At 48.2% G+C, this 24328-nt stretch overlaps 1 protein-coding gene and 1 long non-coding RNA gene across 10 annotated transcripts in view; one reads left to right on the top strand and one right to left on the bottom strand.

Annotated features, from left to right (window-relative positions):
• The window catches only part of SCML2 (Scm polycomb group protein like 2), a 104382-nt gene extending 100403 nt beyond the window's left edge, over positions 1 to 3979 (top strand). For 8 of the 9 annotated variants that reach the window (XM_058712808.1, XM_058712810.1, XM_058712806.1 and 5 more), the window contains 2 exons: positions 990 to 1141; positions 2226 to 3979. In XM_058712808.1, coding sequence (XP_058568791.1) covers positions 990 to 1141; positions 2226 to 2354 — 281 coding nt within the window. In that variant the 3' untranslated portion in view covers positions 2355 to 3979. The remainder of the gene's footprint in view (positions 1 to 989; positions 1142 to 2225) is intronic. The other variant, XM_058712813.1, reaches the window with a different exon arrangement.
• Positions 3980 to 9135: 5156 nt separating this feature from the next.
• Positions 9136 to 12280, bottom strand: LOC131502603 (uncharacterized). Its single transcript, XR_009257092.1, has 3 exons — positions 11867 to 12280; positions 10469 to 11393; positions 9136 to 10203 (listed from the first exon to the last, which is right to left on the bottom strand). It is a non-coding gene; the product is annotated as an uncharacterized LOC131502603 (long non-coding RNA).
• Positions 12281 to 24328: the final 12048 nt, after the last annotated feature.

Here is a 24328-nt window from a genome sequence, read left to right as displayed (position 1 = left end):
AAACAAATCTGTGTTGACGGTCCTTGTTTAAAGAAACAGATCTTCCTAGCAAATTACAAAACTCTCTTCTGTCACACATTATACTTTAGAGAGTCAAGCCACTCTGGTTGAGTAAATGAATACTTGTCTGGACACAAAGAAATTATACCACAACTTGGTGAACAGCACACCTAAAACTTTTTGAAGTATGAGTGCTTAATTTATTCTCTGTCTCAGTTATTTCTTTTTTTTGACCTGAAACATTCAACCAGAATATCTATTACTATGCAATTAAACTTGAGAGAGGTATTCAATATAATGTTAAAGTTACTTCTGACCTAGCCAAGCAGAAAACAATCCTCCTTTCTTCAAAATTCAGAGAAGCATTTAAGCCATAAGAGACAGGAATTTAAAAAGCAAAGTGATGCTAAAAATGTCCATATTGAATACATGGGAGAGATTCAGTAAAAACTAATTTGGTTCTCAAAGATAATGGGGTTATTGAAATTCATTGATTAAAGTGAATAAATGTAAGCAATTAGAAAACCAAATCTGGAGACTTGCCATTGTATTTAGCTGGTAAGAGAAACCTAGTCTAGACATACTAAGAGGCGGGAGACTGAGAGAAATTCATTGAAATACTTAAAGAGAGTAATAGGTTAACTTAGATTAACCTAATTTAACCCAAGCAACAGATCTTTTGCTGTCTTTGCCTGTGGCCAACAAGGCCTCAGATTGCTCAGTCTGTTTTATGATTTTTGAAACTTTAGGGTAAATTCTGAAGCTGCTTTTGTTTTTGGGGGAGGTCAGATGGGGTACTCTTGGGTAGCCATCCTCAGGTCACCTCTAGCTAGACTTGCACTGGATTCTACACTTAGAGTCCCGGGTCCTTGCTGGGGTGCTTACTAGAAGGTTCCAGGAATGAGAGACCATCTCTCCCTACTTAACATCTCTTCTTTCAGGATAATGATCAGGTCAAGTATGATTTGTCTTTTTTCCCCCCATTGAAGCTCCAAGTTATATAGCTGTACCTGATCCCAGTGTCCTGAAACAAGGCTTCTCTAAGGACCCTTCAACCTGGTCTGTGGATGAAGTGATACAGTTTATGAAACATAAAGATCCTCAAATATCAGGCCCCCTCGCCGACCTCTTCAGGCAACATGTAATGTATCTTTTGATCCGGTTTTCCTGCCGTAATGCCTTTCAATGACCTCTGTGCAGGCCCTTCAGTTGGATGGATGCTGATTAGTGTGGATGGTGGGGGAACCCTATCAACTGATTTTTTTCCATATGTGAGAAAGCTTACTTGGCCCAAAGTTAGCTTCTTAAAAGGTAGAGGCTGGATCTGTGCTTTAAACGGGTACTCGAGTACCTAAAGTACTACAAGTCTTGAAGTTCTCCAGAGAAGATGATTCAACATGGCCACTCTCAGATGTCTTCTCCCACAAGGATCCTCCTCCCCTCTCCTCCCTGCTCTGCCCCAGGACAGTGAGTAGGAGGGGGTAACCACAAGCTCTGACAGGGTATCTTCCTTGTTAATGATGCCCGATGAGTCCAGCAACTGCAAGATTAAATGCAGTTTTATTTTAAATAGGAGCTCGTTAATCCCAAATAATATGCTTCTGTGACATAAACTGGTTAACTAAGGAAATAAAGAAATTTTAGGAGGATGCCTTGTGTCTATTAAGTAACGTTTATAGTCTTTTCTGAGAAATCAGTGACCAAATATCTTACGTCCTTTTCAGTATTCTAAGAAAATCAGTAGTTTTAGCATTTAATTAGCTTCAGACCACTAACTAATTCGCTTTCAACATAAAGACAGCACTGTGTATATAGCACATTTATAGTTTGCATTGATGCTGACATACTCATATTCCCAGCCTTTTTAAGAAAGTTAATGACCGTCTGAAATTTGTTTCTACAAATTTCTACAAGTTTTCTACTCTTTGTCATAGGTAGGTAGTATTGTATTCAACACACAGTACTTAAAATCAGACAGCTTGACGCTTAGGCCATTTTTGAAAGATACTGGATTAAATTTCCTTTTTCTTAAAATTTGAAGTAAACTTAAAAATTGTCAAATGATGTCTTGCTGTAGAAATTATATTTTTAATAGTTCTCAGGAAATAATATTCAGAGAATATATATCGAGAATGTACAACTGCCCTCTATTTTACATGTTCTTATATAGATATAACTTGACAAGGTAGGAATGCATCATTAATCATAGTTTCCTTTCTCTATAGGAAATTGATGGGAAGGCTCTGCTACTCCTCAAGAGTGAGGTGATGATGAAGTACATGGGGCTGAAGCTGGGCCCGGCATTAAAGTTGTGTTACTACATTGAAAAACTTAAAGAAGGAAAATACAACTAAAACAAAATTGTATGTTGAGATTGGACACAATTCTCAGTTGTCCTCATAACTTTTAATTTAAAAATGTTTTTATTCTCCTAGCAGCTTTTGTTTGGTAGACAGTTCCTCTAAAAGTACGTATATCCAGAATCGCAAACAACGTTATAGTTCACTCTACTTTAAAAACCGTTTAACGTTAGTAGTAGCATATTCAAATTGGGAGTTCTTTATGCCTTTTCCTTATTTTACAGTTGAAAATTTATCATTTTATTGCACAGTTTACAAATTTATCTCATGCTGGAAACAGAGAAACACCTTTGATTTCAGTTAATGTTTATATATAGAACCAAAACAGCTGAATCCCAAAGGGGAAAGTATCAGGGACTGACAAGTTCTCTCATAAAATCCATGAGAAGTTTTCCTTAGAAGAGAATTTAAAGATGCAACTGCAGACATTATCTTTCTCCAAATATTTTATGTCTGTTACTGCCATTTTATGTTTGTGTTCTGCCAGTTTCCAGAAAGGGAAAGCCATATAAATTATTTTCCTTTTGTTATTATTTCTCTGTATGTTGTATTTGTTCATATTTAAAGAAAAAAAGCAACCTTATAAGCTTTCATAAAGTGTTCTTAATCAGTTTTTGATAAATGTTGAACAGTTATAGGATACATAGAATGGTTGTTTTATGCAGGAGATATTATACTACAAGGGTGGTTTGGATGGAGTCAGGTTAATTTTTTTTCAATAATATACCTATTATTTTAAAACGTTACATATTTTCGCTAAGCGTAGACATTTAACTGGGCATTCATTCCTCACATCTCTATATGAAGACACCTGTGCCCAAATTTTTATAAGATATATATTTTATTGTCTGTTTATTCCTCATATGGATACTATACCATATTTATATATTATTCTATACCTGTAGGTATACGAACAAGTAAATCTCTTCTTTTTGAATTTAATATGGCACTTTGTACTGCCACAGAGGTGATGGTGAACTATTTATATAGTTAGAGGTTTTTATTCTATAAAAAATATGTGCATCATTTGCTATCACTATTACCTCTCAGCTTTGTCTTCAGGGGATAAGAAACAATCCGTAGGTTGGTTTTCACACAGGGAAGTTCTCTGTCCTATGCAATGTTTCTAGTGAATTTGCTTAGCTCTGAGCCATTTATTCTGCTACATTTTGGAAGATGCATTAATTCTGACTTCTCATTTTGGGCTTTATTTTTAAAGTTAGAACTTTAAAGGGGAAATGGTGCTATATGTTTATTGTAATTACTTTGTACAACTTTGGTGTAATGTTTATAAGCTATGAGAATCTGTGCTAAAAGTCTTAGCCATTTGTTGTAAATGCCAATAAAATATACACCAGGGGCATGAATGTACATTTTCTTTCTCAGAAAACCAAATGTACTTTATATAAGAATGCAACTATTTAAAGGGTGATTTTATCTATGTTATTCCTTTTGTGTTATAAGACAGAATTCTAATTTAAACCTGGTTTTTCTTCAAATTGTTTGTGTGAAGATGCCGGTGCCCGGTTGAACAGTCCTCAGGTGTGTTTGTATGAATACTATGTTTTACAGTTTTCGGATTTAAAAATTTAATAAAGTTTAAAAAACACAATAATTAATGTCAGAGCCTCAGACTCGAGTTTATTCGCTTTCACCGCGTGACATTAATGCACGCACTCATTAGAGTTGATGAAGAGGCACTCTAGTAAGTTCGTGGGTTTCTGTGTCCAAATACTTGAGTTTTAACACTTGCCCTCGTTCTACGTTTAAGCGGATCCCTCGCAGGGGGGCCTGATCTCTCCTAGGGCCTTAAACCGGACCCCGGGGGAGCAGTGCGACGTGACCTCGGGGAGCTTCAGTCATCTGTCCTCAAAACCTGTTGCTCACCGTGGTATTGATGATGGGAACGAACGTGCCAGAAAACGCCAGTGCCCCCGCGCATCTCGTCTGCCCTGAGTTCCCACGTCTGCCTGGCGATTCTGGCTGCTCCTGTGCCACCGGGAGCCCGAAGCCGTTCTGCCTTTGTGCGTCCAGTTCTCCCAGCTTAGGGGTGGCCAAGCCTGAGAGGCTGGGGCCTGGGCTCGAGTCGCCTTCGGCGTCTGACCCCTTGTCCCCCTCCCCTGCACCAGGAGCTACTGCTCCATGCCTTTGAACCCAGAAGCTCCTACCGCTGCAACAGCGGGTCTTGTAGTTCACTGGGGACGACGGGGCCCTCCCTGGCGGAAGCTCCAGGGCTGAGGCGCGAGTGCCCGGAAGCGGGGGGGGCGGGGGTACCCCTTCGCTGAGAACCGCTGGTTCTGCACTGTGTGCTTTGTAACCTCTTAGTCCAGAGAATGAATGTCACGCCACATGAGGCTCTTGTGAAGCGTCGGGGCTTTCAAAACCGATCTTTCCCCCGGTTTTGCCTCTCGGCGCATCCTTCCGGCAAATTCCGCAAGCTGAGCTCCGCGGCCCTCTGGGCGCGTGGAGCATTTGCTTTCGTGTTTGCACGATTGCTAATCGTTGCAACGTCTTAAGATGTGCATTCCAGAGGAGGACTTGCCACCCTTAAACCCAGGCCCCCTCTGTAGGCATGAAAAAGCCATGCCCTTCTGTAATGTTAGAGATTGGGAACTCAACATCATAACTAGCTAGGCACGATGTAGTCGGGAGGCAAGATACCGCGTTTTCAAGCTACGTCCGGGATTGTATTCCCAGTTGGCCGAGTGACTGAAATAGGTGTGAAATTCTGGGGCTGTCCGCACAGTGAGGTGCTGGGACTGGCTTCCATTTAGAAGTCCTCTGAGGCGGACCCAGGGAGGGAGGGAGGGAGGGCTCCAGGGTATGGAGGACGTGCCGCCCAGGGCTCACGTTCAGAACGCGCGGCAGATGGTGTTCCTCCCTTGACCTCCCGACATGTCTCCTCTTTTGTCCTGAAGGTTGTTGAAGTTGAACCTGGAAAGCAACTCTCCACGGTGAGCATGCACTTGGAGCATGCGCTCTGATCGAGCTCGCCCGCTGTCCTTGCTATACTAGAGGCACCTGGAGAGACGGGACTATCTTCTCTGGCTTTGGCGGCGCTAGCAGCCCAAGGGGCCACGCTTGAGGACCAAGCGACCTGCCTCCTCCCCTCAAGCTGCCTAGAACATAATCGAGGTGACCGAGCGTTCATGGAAACGAGAGCCTCAGGATGCGTGTGATACAGCACGTGAGCCGGTTCCTAGCGTCCACGAGTGATAAGCGTCCTAATACTCCAGTAATTCTGTGTCCTGCTCTTCAGCTGAAGAGCCAAAGCACTGAATCAAGCTCCTTCGTTTGGGGAAATAATCCCTCAGGGGCAAGGGGACGGGCAGGGCAGCCTATGGCCTCAGGAAGCCCCCCTCTGCTTTTGGCCGGCCCTCGCCGTTCAAGTGCATTGACGTCGGGTGGGGTATACATACTCCGCGAGGCACAGAAGCCAATCCATTGGGAGGGGGACGAATGTATTCTATGTTCCTTTCATTATTTTTTTATTTATATTTTTTAAGATTAAAAAAATTTTTTTAAGTATTTATTTTTGACACAGAGAGAGACAGAGCATGTGCAGGGGAGGGGCAGAGAGAGGGGGGAGACAGAATCTGAAACAGGCTCCAGGCTCTGAGCTGTCGGCACAGAGCCCGACGCGGGGCTCGAACTCACGGACTGCGAGATCGTGACCCGAGCCGGAGTCGGACGCTTAACCGACCGAGCCCTCAGGCGCCCCCCACCCACCTTCCTAAGTTCTCCCCTGTGCAGCCCGGAAGTGGCATTTCCCAGGCCCCTTTTCCAGTAGGGGGCTTAGGTTCTCCCAGAGTGAGGAGGAAGAAGGGATGGAGAAGCAGTTTTTCTGTGGCGGCTGCCTGGGACAGCCTTTGGCGTCAGCAGCAGGCAGACGTGCATTTGACCAGTGGCCTCTGGATGTCGTCCTGACATTTACCCACTTCATCGTGCAGGAGGCCGAAACCACTGAGCAGGCTTCCCTGCAACCCCTGTGCTTCCCCCATCTCTAGAAACTGCCTCCCTCATCTTGGCCCCCTGCCTCCCAGCAGCCCTAGAAGCTTCTGGTTCTGTATTAAACCACTTCCATTCTGCAGACTGAGAACGTCGTGTGTCCCCTCTCAATCTACCTCCCTCCCTATAGAAGCTACCCACTGTTGGGAGGGAAGAGTAGAAGTTCCACAGGGAGGCCCTTTCTGTTCTCTAGTTTAAATAAGCGAGTACCTTTCATCAGACCTAGGACTCCTGTGGTCTCAAGATGCGCCACTGTCTTATGGACCAAATAGGAGAGAAGAACGTGGCCTATGGAATTGCACACCACGATCATATATGCAGGCAATCTCATCGATGTTAGGATGTGGAAAAAAGGGGTGGGTTAAGACATAAAATGTCGGGGTGCCTGGGTGGCTCGGTCGGTTAAGCGTCCGACTTTGGCTCAGGTCATGATCTCACGGCGCGTGAGTTCGAGCCCCCCGTCTGGCTCTGTGCTGACAGCTCGGAGCCTGGAGCCTGCTTCAGATTCTGGGTCTCCCTCTCTCTCTGCCCCTCCCCCACTCACACTGTGTCTCTCAAAAATAAATAAACTTTAACAATTTTTTAAAAAGACATAAAATGTTGGGGCGCCTGGGTGGCGCAGTCGGTTAAGCGTCCGACTTCAGCCAGGTCACGATCTCGCGGTCCGTGAGTTCGAGCCCCGCGTCAGGCTCTGGGCTGATGGCTCGGAGCCTGGAGCCTGTTTCGGATTCTGTGTCTCCCTCTCTCTCTGCCCCTCCCCCGTTCATGCTCTGTCTCTCTCTGTCCCAAAAATAAATAAAAAAATGTTGAAAAAAAATAAAAAGACATAAAATGTTAACTCTCAAAAGCCGAACAGGTAGTTTTAAAAGGTTAATGCAAAGAAATGAAGAACTAAAGGCCGATGACGTAAGCCCAGTGAACGAACGGCAAGAAAAGAGCAACGCTAGTCTGAGCTTTGGAACAACCACAGCCCGGAGGAAAACAAAAGCAATCTGATCAGATCTGCCGAAAATTCACACTTATCAAGATTGAAACGTGAACGGACGGCCAACAGCACAAGCAGAGGGTCTTGCCATGAGTGTATATTTTACCTTTAGGCATCGGCTGATGCTAGACAGAAGCCATCACACTTAGCAGGTCATTTAACAATTTCCTTACATCCAGCAAAGAAACAAAAGAGGGAGCTGGAATGATTCTAGATTAACACTGTCTTAAAGACATGTCGTCCAGATGCCACGGGTAGACTTTGTTCAGATCCGGATTGAAAGACGCCAACAGTAGGGGTGCCTGGGTGGCTCCGTTGGTTAAGCATCTGACTCTTGATTTTGGCTCCGGTCCTGCTCTCACGGTTCGTGAGTTCAAGTCCTACGTCAGGCTCTGCACTGACAGCGCAGAGCCTGCTTGGGACTCTCTCTCTCCCTCTCTCTGCCCCTTCCCCCACTTGTTCTCTCTCCCTCCCTCTGTGTCTCAAAACAAATTAACAAAATTTATTTTAAAAAGCCAACAGTAAAAGGCGTTTATGAGACAGTCCAGGAAAGGCGAACGCCCGGTGGATATTAGATGACAGTAAAGAGTTACTCATTTATGACCATGTGGCCGCGCCAGACTGTAATGGTGACCAGAAAAGTCTGTGCCCCACAGCAGCAGGAAATGGATCTTGGTAAACAGCCGGCAGTCTCAACCATACGTCGTGATCCCACTGGCAAAATAGAACACATTCATACCTTTCTGAAATTTGCCAATTTCCTGGGTGCCCCCCCCTTCTCCCCGCCCCCCCCCCCCCCCGCCATTATGCTCACACGCCTGGGTCCTCTAACCCTCCCTCCCTGCCGTATTTTCTCCATAGCACTTAAACTTGGGACTGCTTATATCAGTTCTAGCCCTCGCCTCTTCCTTTCCCTGTAGGAGGATCTTGCATCCGTCCATTGGCGTGGGGCTCGCAGTTCCTTCTTGAAGACAAAGTCTATCGCCCATGCCGTTGTTGACCCTGAACTCTGCTTTGGCCAACGAGACTAAGTGGCCCTCAAGCACATCAAGTGCCAGCAGAAGCGTTACGATGGCTTCTTGGTCATCTCTCTCCCATTCCCCTCTGCCACGAGCACAGCTTGTGCCACGCAGGGGCTGCTCCTTCAGACCGGTTTCGGGAGCAAGAAGGCATGTTGGGGCGGGACCAGGCCAACCCACCGCCTCCTACACAGCGTGTGAGTAAGAAGCCGATGTGTGTGACTTACTGGGTTTGGGAGCCTTGATAGCACAGCTCAAAATAAGGTGAAATGTAGCCGATGCACTTGCTGCCATCGTGTTTATTTGTACACCGGACGTCCTCCCCGCTAGAACGAACTCTTCATAAGGGCAGCGAGTCTCACTCGTTTGTTTCCTGTGTCCTCAGAGTTGAGAAGGGCGCCTAACGCGAAGCAGGGCCCAAGTATTTGTGCTCTGACTCATACTCCCAGGAATCAAATGTAGCTTGACTTTTTTTCCTTTTTTTGGTACTGAATTCATCCTGAGCCTTTCCGCAAGTAGGAGAGTTAATGAGTTAATGTCATAAATTGCCATTTGGCCTTTAGATCATTTTCTGCTTGGTCTTACATACGTAGTGCCAAGCTTTGAAACCAGAGGGAGAAAGAGTGAGTTACCAGAGAACAGTGTGGCTCTGAAGAGAATTAACAACTAAGTTCCTAACCCGTCATCTGGCTAACGTGACATCTCGGTACCAGCCACGGACTCACTCCTGCCACCTCACTAAATAAACGTCTGTAAGACTGAAAACGATGGAGATGCACGGTCCCCCTGAAAACTAAGATGGGCAGGCTTGCTTTGGCTACGGTTCCGGAAATATTTCCACTAAGTCTAAGGTCCTGGGGGCTGGAGTGAGACAAGTCCTGTGTCATCCATTTGAAGATGTACTCCCCCCACCAGCGCGAAAGCACGTCTGATTTCCGGGCGTGTGTGACAACCCGCGGCGCCTTCGGGTCTCACAAAGTACGGTCATCGGTGGCCCTGCCATGCTCTGCCCCTTGCCTTTTCGTTCCGTTAGGTCAATTCCCAAACACCCGGCAAACCTTAGAAAAGGAGGCAGAGGGAGTGAGCCTCTTTGGGGAGGTGAGCGAGAGACCCCAGGGACCTAGCGTTGCAGGTAGAAGCCACAACAAGAGCGTCCCTGGTAGCGGCGGGCGCGCACTGGCAACGGGATTTTAAAGTGTATTGAAAAAAGTATTTAACGTGCATTTTAAAAGATGGGAGGAAGCAGCCCCGGAAAGGTGCTAAATGCTTGGCAGGCTGCCCGGCAGGGAAGAGTGAAGGAAAGAGTTTGCTCCTTCACACCTTAGGCACCTTCCTGTCTAAGTGAGAAGAGAGCATCGCACTCCGGGGGAGGGTGGGTGGCTCAGTCGGCTGAGCGTCCGACTCTCGATTTGGGCTCAGGTCTGGATGCAGGGTCGTGGGATTGAGCCCCACGGTGGGCTCCACGCTGAGCCTGCTTAAGACTCTCTCTCTCCCACTGCCCCTCTCCCCCGCTCGCTCGCACGTGCACTCTCTGTCTCTCAAAACAAACAAAAACCCTCCAAATACTTGGATAACTTACAAATGTCCAAAATGTGGCAAAGGCGAGGTAGGCATGAGATACGCCAGGTGACCTTTGCCCGGTGGAGAGGAGGATGAGCCACCGGCACGAGGAAGTGTCGCTTGAGCCCAGACCAGAAGGATGACGAGCGGGGGGCGGAGGGACGTGTGCTTTCAAGGCCAGGGCCACCGAGCAGGGGTGAGCTGCCATAAACACGCCGATGTCTCTTCTAGTAGATTTGTGGTTCTTTCTTGTTTTTTAACGTTTAATCATCTGAGAGAGAGACAGAGACAGAGACAGGGAGAGAGGGAGCATGAGCTGGGGAGGGGCAGAAGGAAAGGGAGACAGAGGATCTGATCCGAAGCATCGTCAAGTGCAGAGCCCGACGAGGGGCTCGAACCCACAAGGCATGAGATCACGACCCGAGCCCAAAACCGAGAGTTGGGCGCTTAACCGACTGAGCCACCCAGGCGCCCCTGTGGTTCTTCTGAAGACATCATAAATACATCCGGTGAGCATCTTATCAAAAAGCCTTTACCTTTTTTCCTCATGGGAAAACAGTGGTGCCCACATCATTTGCTGAACAATCCGTCCTTTCCCGTCTAGTTGCAAAACATCACCTTCATCATACATTAAATCCTGAAAGAAAACGGATAAGGAAGCATGCAAATGTTCAGCTTGACTAGGTATGACACTCGTACGAACGAAAACAGGATGCGCGTTATTCTTCCCCTCTTATCACATTAGCAAACATCAAAAGCAGTATTAATTATTCACGCTGAGGAGAAGTGAATTCGGTACAAACACATCCGAAGGGCAGTTTGAAAATATCGATATGAAGCCTGACTAGGGCCACAATAAGGGGATTTTCGAAATTAAGTAGAGGGGACTTACTCATAAGGAAAGGCATTCGTGCTCCGTCCATCCAAGTAGGTCACGGGAGTGGATGTGTAGCATGACTCCCTGGTGGATTCTATTGTGTGTTTATATACAGATGTGTTTACATTTCTAGAAGACATTTGGGAAGATATACACAAACATGTTTACAGTGGGCGTCTCTGGGTAGGTGGGATTCTGGGTCTGTTTCATTTCGTTGTGCTTATCTTTCTGATTTGTCTGCAGTGTACTGCTTTCACGATGATTGTTTCATTACAAAAACACAGGCCATATCATGTTCAAATCACTGTGGAAGATAAAAGAAAATAACACATTGCCATTTAGTGGGAGGCAGAAACCGCAAAACCGTAACAGGAAAGCATACAATATGTCAGAGGGTCGCTGTAGTTTAATGGGACGTACAAATAGATTAAACACCCATATTAAAAAGATTCAAGGATGGGTTCTACAAACAACTGTAGGCATTTACCTACCTTGTCATTTGCTTTAAACATTACAAATAAAGGGCTGGACAGGCGGTGATCCGCAAATAAACAAAAAGTGGGCCGCAGGGACGATCCTGATCCCTGCCAGGTAGAATTACAGGCAAAGAGCAGTCAACGCATCTGGAGTCCTTACGTTGGTAAGAGGTTCGAGTACAGGGAAGGCAGACCATAAACCAGTATATGTGATCAATTACATCGAATCCAGAAGGAGGAATCAACACCAGATAGACCATACGGGTACTCGAATAGAAATGCAATAGAAAAAAAAGACCTTATTGTATCTTTCAGCCTTGAACATAAGTAAGCCAAATTAAAGGGCAGATATCAGTAGATAAAGGGTAAAAAGGTATTGTTGATACACATTAGACTCAAAAAGCGAATTCACTGTTTTCAGGGACGCACGGGACGTTCACCAAATTGAGGACGGACCAAGGTCGCAAGTGTACTGTGCATTCCAGAAAGCAAAGTTACTACGGGCTACAGGCTGCGACGTAAGTGAGAAGTTGAGGGGATAGTTCTGAGACACCACCGACAAAAACGATCATCACGCCTACCTTTCTAGCTACAGCTTCTTTCCCGAACGTTCTCCTTGAGTGCCAGGCCTATACCGTCGTCTCCCCTTACCCACGGACTTCGGTTACCCGAGGTCAACCAGGGTCCGGAAGCAGATGATCCTCCGGGCGCACCATCAGGTCAATAGTAGCCTGACGCCAAGTCACAAGGCCTGCGTCTCCCGCCTCACTTTATCTCATCATTGACACAGGCATTTTGTCAGCTCACAGCATCACAGGAGGAAGAAGAAGGGTGAGTGCAGCACGAGACATTTTGAGAGACAGAGAGACCACGTTCACGTAACTTTCATTATATTGTTATAATGGTTGTATTTTGTTATTTTTTTAAACTGGAAAAAATTGACTTATTTATTTATTTTGAGAGAGAGAGAGAGAGAGAGAGAGAGAGAGAGAGTGTGTGTGTGTGTGTGTGTGTGTGTGTGCTTAACTAGGATTTGAAGATCTATGACCTGTAAACACTGAAGTTTTAATAAAGCTGTCCTACGTCCTATAGACAATTTATATCTTATGTCTCCAAACCAGCTGGTGGCTGATGCCATTTTGTTTGAGCCAGGCTACTATTTTTCTCTACAATGGAGAGGCCACTTTTTTCATGCTTTGGACTTGGAGGTTAAAAATAAAAGTACAAAGGGTCAAAGATGTGCTTATTGTTGGTATCTCCAATAAAACACCTGTTTCCATCGGCTCTGTCAACTATTCCCTTCTTTTTAAAAAGCTTTGTGATAGTACATTTCAAGAACCTGTAAAAACAGAAGAGTAAAAGGAACCCCAGACCGATCACCCAGCTTCAATAATGATCAACTCATGACCAGTCTTGTTTCATCCATACACCCACCCACACCCCTCATTTCCAAGTTGTTTTCAAGCAACTATGACTTACCACGTAATCTAAACAGGTCAGTGTGTATATCGAAAAGATAAAGAGACTTTTTAAAAAGTAACCCTAGGGGCGCCTGGGTGGCTCAGTCGGTGAAGCGGCCGACTTCGGCTCGGGTCATGATCTCGCGGTCCGTGAGTTCGAGCCCCGCGTCGGGCTCTGTGCTGACAGCTCAGAGCCCGGAGCCTGTTTCACATTCTCTGACCCTCCCCCGTTCATGCTCTGCCTCTCTCTGTCCGAAAAATAAATGAACGTTAAAAAAAATTTTTTTAAAGTAACCCTACTATTGTCACACTTTAATAATTCATTTCTAACGCTATTCTGTAAGGAAAGGAACCAGGGCTCCTCGGAGAAATGTCTGACCCTAGGACTGGGGCAGGGAACATTCCAGGTGAGTCTGGAGCATCCTGTAGTGTCAGAGGGATGTGCTGCACAAAGCACCCACGGTGGGGCATTTCAAAGCGACACAGGGGCCAAGTGAAAGAGCTCCCAGCGGTTCGGTCTGGAACAATTTGAGCAACAAGTGAAGTAGTGTAGGATTAGAACCTGGCGCATGAACGAGATCCCCACGAGTGCACACTGCTGCAAATGAGGGAGCGAGGAAACAAACAAATGGGGGAGAAGAGACAGGAGAACCCCAAATTCTGTAGATTCTCACTCTCAAGGGCGGAGCACTGCTCCCCACTCCTTAAGTGTGGGGTGTGCAGAGACTTCCTTCCAAAGAGGACAGTGTGGACAGGGGCAGAGTGTAGGTTTCCAGTGGAGAGACCCGATAAACACGACCTCAGCCAGGTGATCAGGGTCAACGGCACCAGCCATCGGTCATGCTGATAGCACGTCCCTCCGAGACAATGTAATGAGAAGGGCATTTCACCCCTGCCGTCTTCCCCTCCAGAACCCATCACCCCAGTCCCATCATGAGGAAAATCACCAGACAAATCCCAGCTGGGGAACATTCTTCCAAATACCTGACCAGTCCTCCTCAAAACTGCCAAGGTCATCAAAAAAAGGAAAGTCAGAGAAACTGTCACAGCACAAGGAGGCGTGCACGGTGAGTAAACACGATGTGGTTTCCTGCACGGGATCCTGAAACAGAAACAGGGGAAAACCAAGGAAATCTGAATTCAGGGTGGGCTTTTGCTCGTAATAACGTGTCGATATTGATTCATTCTTTGTGGTGAATGTACTACAAGACACTAGCAAGCGGGGGAAATGGGTGTGGGTACTCTCTCTACTATCTCAGCACCTTTTACCTAAATCTAAAACTATTCTAAAACTTAACAATTATTTTAAAACTTAACCACTCCTTAAGATCACTAAACATCCATGCAGTATTTAAATGTGTGATTATCTCAATGTCATCTTTTTTAAAAAAAATTTTAAATGTTTATTTTTGAGAGAGAGAAAGAGAGAGAGAGCGGGGGAGGGGCAGAGAGAGAGGGAATCACAGAATCCAAAGCAGGATCCAGTCTCTGAGCTGTCAGCACAGAGCCTGATGCGGGGCTCGAACCCACATACTGTGAGATCACGACCTGAGCCGAAGTCGGACGCTCAACCGACTGAGCCACCCAGGCGCCCTTGTCATCCTTCTTTTTCACAGGTTGATATCCTACCTCTTTTAATTGTCTGTTATAGTGCTGTCCAATAGAGATATAATTCGAGCCATACACGTAATTTAAGTTTCCCAATAACCACATTAAGGAGTAAAAATAGGGGCAACTGGGTAGTTAAGAGTCTGTTAAACATCAACTCTTGATTTAGGCTCAGGTCATGATCTCACAACTCATGAGATCGAGCCCTATGTCGGGTCTGTGCTGACAGCACGGAGCCTGCTTGCGATTCTTCCTCCCTCTCTCTCGATGCCACATCCCCTGCTCTCTCTCTCTCTCTCTCTTTCTAGCTCGCTCATAATATTTAAGCTTAAAAAAAAAAAAGTAAAAATAAACAGGAGCTCCTGGCTGCTTCAGTCAGTGGAGTGTGATCTTGATCTCTTGATCTCGGGGCTGTGAGTTTGAGCCCCACGTGTGGTATCAGGTTTGCTTAAAAAAAATTTAAAGAAGTACAAATAAACAGGTAATATCGATTTTAACATTATTACTTAATCTAACATATCTAAAATATTATCATTTCAACATATAAGTAAATGAAATTATTAAAGAGATAGTATACACTGTTTTTGTGTCTTGTCTTTAAAGCTCGATGCGTGTTTCGCACTTGGAACACATCTCATTTCAGCCTGGCCCCGTTCACGTGCTCACCAGCCACGTGTGGCTGCAGCATTGAAAGGCCCCATCGAACAGGTCAGATGTGGGTCTCTAAGTCCCAGGCCAGCAGTATCAGCTTCACCGGGGAGCTTGTGAGAAATGCATATTCTCGGGCCCACCCCAGACCTGCAGAATCAGAAACCAAGAGTGGGGCCGCCCATCTTTATTCTTTGATTTCTCAACTTTTCAGAACCTGGGAGCAGGGGGTGGGGGGAGGGGTGATATTTCCTGGAGTTTGGAAATCTCAACATGCAGCATAAAGTTGGTATCTTATACCTCTCTCTCTCTCTCTCTCTCTCTCTCACACACACACACACACACACACACACGCACACAGAGTCAATTATCAGGTTCTGTTGCTTCCTTCTGTAGCACACAGCTAAGTCTCTTCATCCCTTTTGGCATCATCTCTGCTGTGGTATTTTATACACACAAGTTACCTGTGTTCATGGTCAATCCCTCCTATCTTCTTCAGGATGTTATTCACCATGAACCTGAAATAAATTTTTACGTCAGCTGGATACATTTGTAAAATTGTGGCCCTCCGAACTCTAATAGGATTCTCCCCTACCTGGCTAATCTCGTTTCTGGCTGTGTCCTGGCCCACACACTTCATACCAGCCAAGGCATCTTCATCCTCTTTCCATTTTCCGTACTCTCTTATCATTAAACTCATAAACCCCATTAGAAATATTGAAAGCGGCTCTTTTCTCCTCCCTGTGGAAAATGTCCCCACGATCCCGTTTTCCTGGTCCCCGCACCTTTGTGTATTCCTCTCCCATTGAATGTGGTTGGACTTGCTCTCTGCTTTCTCATGACTAGATACAGGAGAAGTGATGAGATGTCAGTTTTGAGACCAGATTGAAAAGACTGTGGCTTCTGTCTTGGGCACCCTCTCAAACTGCTTGCTCTGGGGGGAGCCAGCGACCATACCGTGAGGCAGCCCTTGAAAGATCTCAGGTGTGAGGTCCGAGGACTAACCACCAACAACTTTGTGAGTGAGCTGGGAGGCAGATCCCAACTCCACCGCCCGTGGAGCCTTCAGATGAGATCACAGCCCCGCTGACAGCTTGACTGCCACCTAGCGAGACGCCTTGAGATACAGGCAACTGGCTAAGTCACTGCCAAATTCCTGCCCCACGGAAAATGTGAGAGAACAAATGTTTGTTGTTACACAACCATCTCTAACTGAAACAGCCATTCTATTTTTCTGCCCTGTTTTTAAAGGCAAAGTTTTGACGATTATTATCCTATCTTCCCCCAAACCTCACCACCGAACCCTTCTCCCCCTGATTCCCTCCCTCCACTGATAACAACCACAAAATCTGCTGGAAAGCTGTCTGTCGCCTATGGGCACATGGGAAATTCTTGGCGGCTGGTTTCTGTTTCAAGTTCTCATCTCTCGAATCTGAGCTGGGCAAATCTTTGCCCAACATCCCAGTGAGGTTTTGGAGTGAATGCTCTTTCCTGTAAAGGAAAATGTGCAAAGTTTCTTCTTGTTGCATGAAATAGTTGATTTGTGCGACCTGCTCCGGTGGTTATTTGTATGTCTTCTCTCTGACGGAGTGCCTGGCTCTTGTCTTCACTTGTCTTTCAGTGCGTGCGTGTGACACAATGAGGTCAACTCTCAAGAAGAAGAAGGGGTTACTGCATATACTTTGTGGGCAAGTTATGTGTGGTCATGTAGATTTATTTCTTCTTTTTCGGTTTCCCCTTTTATCCTTTTACAGTATTTTCTTGTTGTCTGCTTTTCCTATAATGAGTATATATCTAATTTCTGTATGGGACGTTGATCTACAACGTACCATCAGCATATGAGGGTCACCGTTTGGAAACGTCGACAGTGTGAGGATTGCTGGTTTCTAATGTGGCATCTTGCTTTATTCATTTACGTACTCATCTATTTCAGAAGTTAGCGTGGATGCTGCTGAGATCCACAGCAATGTTTGTGTTAGAAAGACTGCAGGTACACAAGAAATGACTCTGGTTCGGAAAGTGTGCCCCGAAACGATCCCTTCCTGAGACGCCTGGTTTAATCAGTGACGTGCGAGCTTCCCTCCGTCAGCCGACTGTGGAGAGGCACTGGCCAGAGTGGAGAAGGTTGACCGAGCTCCACTCCAGACATTGCCAAACGTTTGCACGGCCTGCTAGTGGATATACTTACGACAAGAGGGCGAAGGATCGTGAGCTTTGTGATTATGTAATAAGTAAAGGGAATGATTAAGATGTGGTTGTGGTCACTCTGCTCACGGAACATGTGGCCTCCAAAGATGTTTTCATCGCCTCCGTCCACAGGTGACACGTGGTACTCGTACTCGGAGCCGACTGGTAGAACTCACGTGGCCCTGCTTACATGCACCAGGGCTGGGTACAGCGGCTTTCCCAAGAAGAGGAAAACGGAAGATGTGGAGAACGCGAAGCGTTGCTTCTAGCACGAGGCTGTCAACGGTTTTTTCAGGCTCAAGTGACTGCAGACATACTTTCGGGCCGGGCCAGGTCAGTGGCCGGGCTGTGAGAAGCTGGCTGGGTGTCGTGCCCGGGTGCCTGGAGGGGGCTGCGTCCGGTTGGGGACCCCCGTTGCCCCTAAGGACAGCAGTAATCCCTGTGGTTGTTGACATGCAACAGTTTGAGTCTTAGGCTCCAGATCTTCCAGTGTTTCGAAAGCAAGTAGAAAGGCCGATTGGAGTGTGAAATGTCCCAGTTTTAAGATGTGGGCGCAGGTGTATGCAAACACAGGCCAAACAAAATGTCACGCAGGCCTAATCTGACCTATGTGTTGCCAATGTCAGGTCTTAGGATCTGGGAACCTGGGATTCTGAGTGGCCCTTTATTTATCTGTGAGGTAAAGCTAACCCCAAGTTTCTAAGAAGAATCCTGGCTCTGCCCGTGAGCACTCATCCCCCCGGTCCACCTTGGTTCAGGTTCAGATTCTTCATGTTCACAACAGCCCGTGCTCGGCCCGCCACTAGAGCAGTTGGGGGCCACACCGAAAGGACGACACATTCCCTGCATTCCAGGTCTCTGCCAGGCTGTGTGATCTTGAGGCACGTGGTGAACCACAAGTGTCGAGAGAGATTGAAATGTGGGCCGGGTATTGGGGAGTCATTATGAACTTGGAGGGCTGAACGAGGCCTGGAACAGGAAGGCCCCTGGGTCACCTTTGGATGGGACCTCAGGGCCCGTGGGAAGCAATGAAGGGATCATAAATGGGGGGTGGGTGTCCCACAGCCAGACCAGCATTCCGGACATTCTGGACAGATCATTCTGGCAGCTATTGGGGGTGGGGGTGGGGCGAGCTGTCAGCAGACAGAACCCATCATCCGCTATGCGCAGTGCCCTTGATGGGATGCCGTCCAGGTATTCTCTTTGGAGGCGACTCCAGCATCTCCGTTTCACCTTTTTCCGGGCCGTTCTCAGAGGCGGAGGTGTCCGTCTCAGGATGGCCCGAGTTGTTGGGTGAAACATAGCCAGCAAATAATCAGGCACAACCACCTTTCTCTTGAAAATGGGGGAAGGAGTTCCGTTCAAGATTGCCCGAGGTCGGGGACCACTGCCAGGAAACATGGGACTGGCGTCACCGCCAGGACAAAGGCAAGTGAGGAGAGGTCCCGACTTCTGAGCCTGGTGGACGGCGCGTGGCCACCACGGGCAGGACAAGGTGTCGCTCAGCCCGGAGCAGGGTGGGGGCTCGTTGCCACATGGCTCCCCAGAGCCGGGCCACCACTGGTCACCAGCGCTCCCCGGTGGTTGCCTCCCAGGGGTCTGAGGCCCAGACTCAGCCTGGAAGGCAGGCTGGCTGCGGTCAGACTGGCACAGCGATGGGAAGGTGTCGGTTTTCACCTACCGACTCCTGGCCCGGCTCCTTCCTGTTCTCTGCCCCTCGGAAGCCCCACTCCTCCCTCCACGTCTGTGTCTCTCGCTCTATCTCCCTGGCTCTCTCTCTCTCTCCTCCCACGCATTCTTTCCCTTCCTTTCTCTCCCTCCCTCCCTCCCTCCCTCCCCCCCACAGTCTCTCCCCCGCACACTCTCTCTCCCTCGCACACGGACACACACACATCTCGGATGGCAATCGTTAGGCGGGCCTTGGGGCCCATCCCCCGCGTTGCAGAGGTTGTCACGGAGTCGACTAGAAGCCCGCCGAGAGCCCCGCGCCCCACACGGTCAGCGCTGCTCTCTGAGCATGCTGTACCCTTGTGTCTCGTGGGCAGAGTGGGCCGCGGTCCTCTGGGTCGCATGGACAGTACTTCCCAGCTCTCCTTGCCGCACCCTGGGCCTGGCTCGCCGCTTCCTGCCGCCCGGAAGCCGGGTCGGTAACGTGAACAGGCCGGGGCGACGCGAGAGTCAAATGCACTGATCCGGTGACCGGCTCCACGCGGCCTACAGAGCGGGGCCCCTCAGCCCGATGCCCGAGAATCCCCCGGAATGGGGCAAGTTCAGCGCCCTGCCTCCCCTGTCCCGCGCCCCGGGAACCTCTGGGCCCCAGGCCTGGGCGCTGGGACTCCTCACAGCTCCCCTGGCGAATCCAGGGGCAGCCCGGGTTAAGGACAGGCACCTCGAGGGGCGACGGGTGGCGGCCCTGGCGCTGCGGGCAAGGGGCCCGCCTCCCCCGAGGCCAGTGGCCCGAGTCAGGGGCTCGCGCTCCCTCGGAGACCTGGCCGTCTGTCCTTCCCTGTGGCCTTCCGACAGCCCCACCGCCCTTCGCCGCCTGCATTTCTCTCGTCCCCGCGAGGGTCGGGGCAGCCGCTTGGGCTCCGTGCGCTCGTAGCACGTGGCGTCCTCCGGCGTGTCGTTCGGCCTCTCTCCCTGGCTTGGCTGAAACGAGGTTTTCCATCCACCACTAAAGGGTGAGGGGGCTCCTTCCTGAAAGCTTGGGCCCCCGAGGATTTTCGGTCTGGATCCTTCCCACGAATGTCCTCGAAGTTGCTCACAGACTAGCTTCTTCCAGAGGACCAAAGTCATTAGCAAGGTGCCTGTGTCCCCACCACTGTGTGTGCGGGAGTGCCCTGCGGTTGTCGCCGTGGCTGCCGGCAGGAGGCGCTGTCACTGAGCATAGATGTTTTTGTTTCTTTGGCTGTCTTCTCTCCTAAACTAGGTTATTTCACTTAATGCTGCCTATTGTAGTTACTTATTTTTAAAAGTTTTTTTTTTTTGTTTAGAGAGAGACAGAGACAGCATGAGTGAGGGAGGGCAGAGAGAGAGAATCGCAAGCAGGTGCTGAGCTGCCAGCACAAAGCCCCTATGGGGCTGAAACTCACGAAACTGTGCGATCGTGATGTGATCTGAAACCAAGAGTCAGTTACTTAACCGACTGAGCCACCCAGGCGCCCCATGGACATTCTATTTAAATATTGTTTATAGAAATAACTTTAAGTTATATTCACAGGAATGAATTTTTGTTTGCTTATGAGAGGCACCTGGGAGTGTTAAACCCCTGGATGATAAGAGACTGAACTACAGTCTATGGGGTTAACTGTTGGTTAATTCAGGTCGCTTTTACTCTGAAGGGGTGACTCCTTATGGCCCCTGTCCAAGGCAGGGGTGGTTTACCAGCCCCCTACCAATCGTGGGTCCCAGATTCTGACTCTTGTCTCTCAGTCCTACAAAGCCACCATAAGTACAGCCTGGCCTCTTTTAGCCTTTTCTGGATCAGTAAGTGCCTTAGAGCAAAAGCAGCCCTCTCAGCTTTTTACATTTTTCTAGGTTTCTGGTCTTTCCCAGCTCTTAGCTCAGTCATTGCTTACTGTTTTGTAAACTTTTTGATGTTCTTCAGACTATTTGAAGATCATTTCATCCAGCTTTTCTAGTTGGTTCTCAGGGGACTGGCAGCTCTGCATTATAAGAACTGGAACTCCAGGGGAGCCTGGGTGGCTTAGTTGGTTGAGCATCTGACTTTGACTCAGGTCATGATGTCTCACTTTGTCGGTTTGAGCCCTAATCGGGCTCTGTGCTGTCAGCACGGAGCCTGTTTTCGGATTCTCTGTCCCTCTGTCTCTGCCCCTTCTCCACTCTCTCTTTCAAAAATAAACGAACATTAAAAAAATCTTTAAAAAAATATTAGAGGGGCGCCTGGGTGGCTCAGTCAGTTAAGCGTGAAACTTCTTCCCAGATCATGATCTCACGGTTCGTGAGTTGGAGCCCAGCACTGGGGTCTGTGCTGACAGGTCAGAGCCTGAAGCCTGCTTTGGATTCTGTGTCTCCCTGTCTCTCTCCCCCTCCCCTTCTCATGCTCTGTCTGTCTCTCTCAAAAATAAACATTAAAAAAAAAAAAAAGACTGAAAAGTGCAGGTTCCCAGGCTGTGCAGATAGAAATACTGCTCTGTCCACAGCTTCTGTGATTCTGCTCTGACCTGAGAACAGGTGGCTTGTGCTACCAGCATCTCTTTGCACTTCTATTGCCGTCAGTTCTCCCTTGCTTGTCGGGCACGATATTCGGCCCTATTCTAGTTGATGCAGCTTAAGTAGACCAGAAGAAAAGCTAGCGGTTGGCGTGAGAGTAAGGAAGCATACCCTCCTTGTATTCTGTGTTCTTCTGTTGCAGAAGATGGATCAAGCAAATGGACTCACTAGAAATGAAACAAAGTGGTTGATAAACATCTGTTGGATGCTTCATCACATCCCAGCAGCAGACATTGTGTTCCTATTGAGTTCTAGGTGACGGAAGGGAACCCGAAAGGGTGAGGGGATCAGTCTGGGTCTAAGATGAAGATAAAAACCACCCAGTAAATTGAAAAGAGAAAGTGTAATATAAAGAAGTATCAAGTATAACAGGATTGGAGGAACAAGGGACTGGCTACTAAGAAACACAGAAAACTCAAGAGTATCAGAATAAGAGCTATAAACAACAGCTACTAGCTCTAGGACTGAGACATTATGCCCAAGAAGGCCCAACTATGACTCAGAGTGAGACAAGTCACTTGGTGGCGCATTGGTGGAACTTGTTGGAGAGCTACCTTCTAGAACTTGCTGGAAATCTGCCCTGTCAGGTGTGTGTTTGGGGTAGGGTGCTGCACTCTGCAGGAACCTGCCTAGAGAGCAAATGGGGACTAGGAAGCCAAACTAGCTTCTTCTGCAATCTCTTTCCAGTGTTTTGTAGTGAAAAAAGCTTAAACTGTGCTACTGGCAAAGGAAAAAAAACTTTAAAGGGCCCATATCCATTTTCTCAGAGTAGGCAATGGGGTGAATTTGAAGCCAAGAGGTAAAACACCAATAATCTGTATAGTACATCGATTCCTCTCTTCAGCTTCATAATGCACCCTCCTGCACACATTTATGCTCCCACACAACAGTGAAATAACTATATTTCTACCTAACAAAACCTGCCTTTCCTTCTCACAAGTGAAAAAACTCACCCTTCCCCTAAAGTGAGGCGATGCACAGTGCCAAGTCATTATGTAACTGACAGAGGGAAATGGAACTAAAATTCTAGTTGCTGTGCTCGGTGATTTATATTTTATGACATTTAATTCTTAGAACTGTGATAGCAGTGCTGTTTAATATAAATAAGGTGTGGTGCTGCTCTCCAGGAACTTAGAAGGAGAGAGGCATGGTGAAAAGGCATCCACAGTGATTTAAGTGCTAAAGGAGATTAAGGTTGAAGAATCCTAGAGAAGGAGTGCTCATTCTTTCCAGGGGACTGTAGGAAACTGTCTTGGTGCAGATATTATTGGAACCGATGCAGGCTGGAACAGGCTTTGAAGGGTGTGGAAAATTTCCAGAAGCAATTAAGGAGAGGAGGGAGACTGACATAGAGGATAGGAGCATGTGATGTGGTGGGGGGAGGAGGTGGTATGCATGTTGAAATCATAACTGCCACTAGCCTTGTGGCTTTGAGCAAGTGAAACTCTCTAAGCCTCTGTTTCCTTGTCTTTAAAATGGGACAGTAATACTGACTTCTTACAGTGGTTGAGGACCACATAAGGCCAGACATAGTAAGTGGCTGGTTTGTGGTGAGCGCACGGTAAAATTATAGCTATTATTATGTTAAGGAGGAATGAAGCACGTGGCTGTCTGGAAACCGGCAAGTAGGGACTAGGACAGCTGAAGGGCAGGGTGGCATGGATTTCGGGGGGATTAGGGGCACATTTGAAAAGTTGGAGATCGCAGGGTTTCCTCCCAAATCTGGCATTGGACGTGAGTACACAATCTGGAAAACTTAAGTCTGAATTCTTAGATTCTACACTTTTTCTGTGATGTGTGAAGAGCATTTTGGGAAGAGCGTAATTACACCGGCGACCTGTTTACATGAGGGGGGTGGCACACTTAAAAATGTATCCACGTAGGTGGAAAGGGAGGGAGGCACCCCACCTAATGGCGCCATTACCCCCCGCCCCGCCGCAATAGTCGCTCTTCCGGAGCGTGCGCTGCCGCGCAGTCGCAGAAGCGGGGCTAGGGCCGGGAGTTGCGTGCGCCTTCCGTGTGGTGCCTCCGTGCCCTGCAGTCGCCGAGTGGGCAGTCGCCGTTTGACCGCACCGTCGACGCCGAGGCCAAGGCGCTCAGAAAGGGATTCCCTGCCTCACGATGTCTGAGGAAGAGGGTAAGGGGCCCTTCCCCAAGCCGTCCCACCAGCTTCTGCCTCTTTCCTCACCCCGACAGTGTTCGCGCTGTGCCCGGCTAGAGGGCCTCACAGGCCACCAAACCGTAATCTTGGCACCGACCAGGGCGTCCGGTGGTGGCCTCTGGGCCGCTGTGGCTGTTTGCTCAGGGGGCATTTAAGAACCCAGGTGTTGCATGCCGGATCTGGACCACGGTGTCCTTGGGGTTCATGGTGTTTCAGGGGCTCGAGGGGCCCCTGGGGCTAATGGCGTCACAGGGGCTCATGGCGTCTGAGGTGTCACTGCGGCTGGCGGTCAGCATGGCGAGAGGCGGGGTCTGGCTTCCAGAACGAGGGCGGTGGTTCTTTGCAGGACTTCTCGTGGCCAGATAATCTCGGCTGTCGCCACTTGGGAGGCTGAGGCGCCGTCATCTGTTTCCCTGTGTGTCCGGAGCGTGGCGTGGCGGGCCCTGGCACCAGAACAGGTCTGTCAAGGCCTTCTGGTATCTGTCCACACCACAGAGCCGTGGAGCGATCCTTAGGGCATGAAAGCAACTTGGCTTAGTGGCTGGGGGCCCTCCTGGGAGGCGAGCATTTTCTTTGCTCCCAGGTTAATTCTGCACTTCACAGACTCCTATTCACCAGTGCGGCAGAAGGGGGCTTTGGGGTGGTTCCCGCTACCGCTCATGGGATGCCAGCACCTACAAGCTTTTGAGATTTGGCCACTTATTAAGTACCTGGTGCTGATTTCCTGGGACGAGTTGAACCTTTAT

This window comes from Neofelis nebulosa, chromosome X (genome assembly GCF_028018385.1).
Source record: "Neofelis nebulosa isolate mNeoNeb1 chromosome X, mNeoNeb1.pri, whole genome shotgun sequence".
NCBI classification, from domain to species: domain Eukaryota; kingdom Metazoa; phylum Chordata; class Mammalia; order Carnivora; family Felidae; genus Neofelis; species Neofelis nebulosa.
The sequence above is the reverse complement of the archived record's forward strand: the minus strand, read 5'-3'. Positions and strand labels throughout refer to the sequence as shown.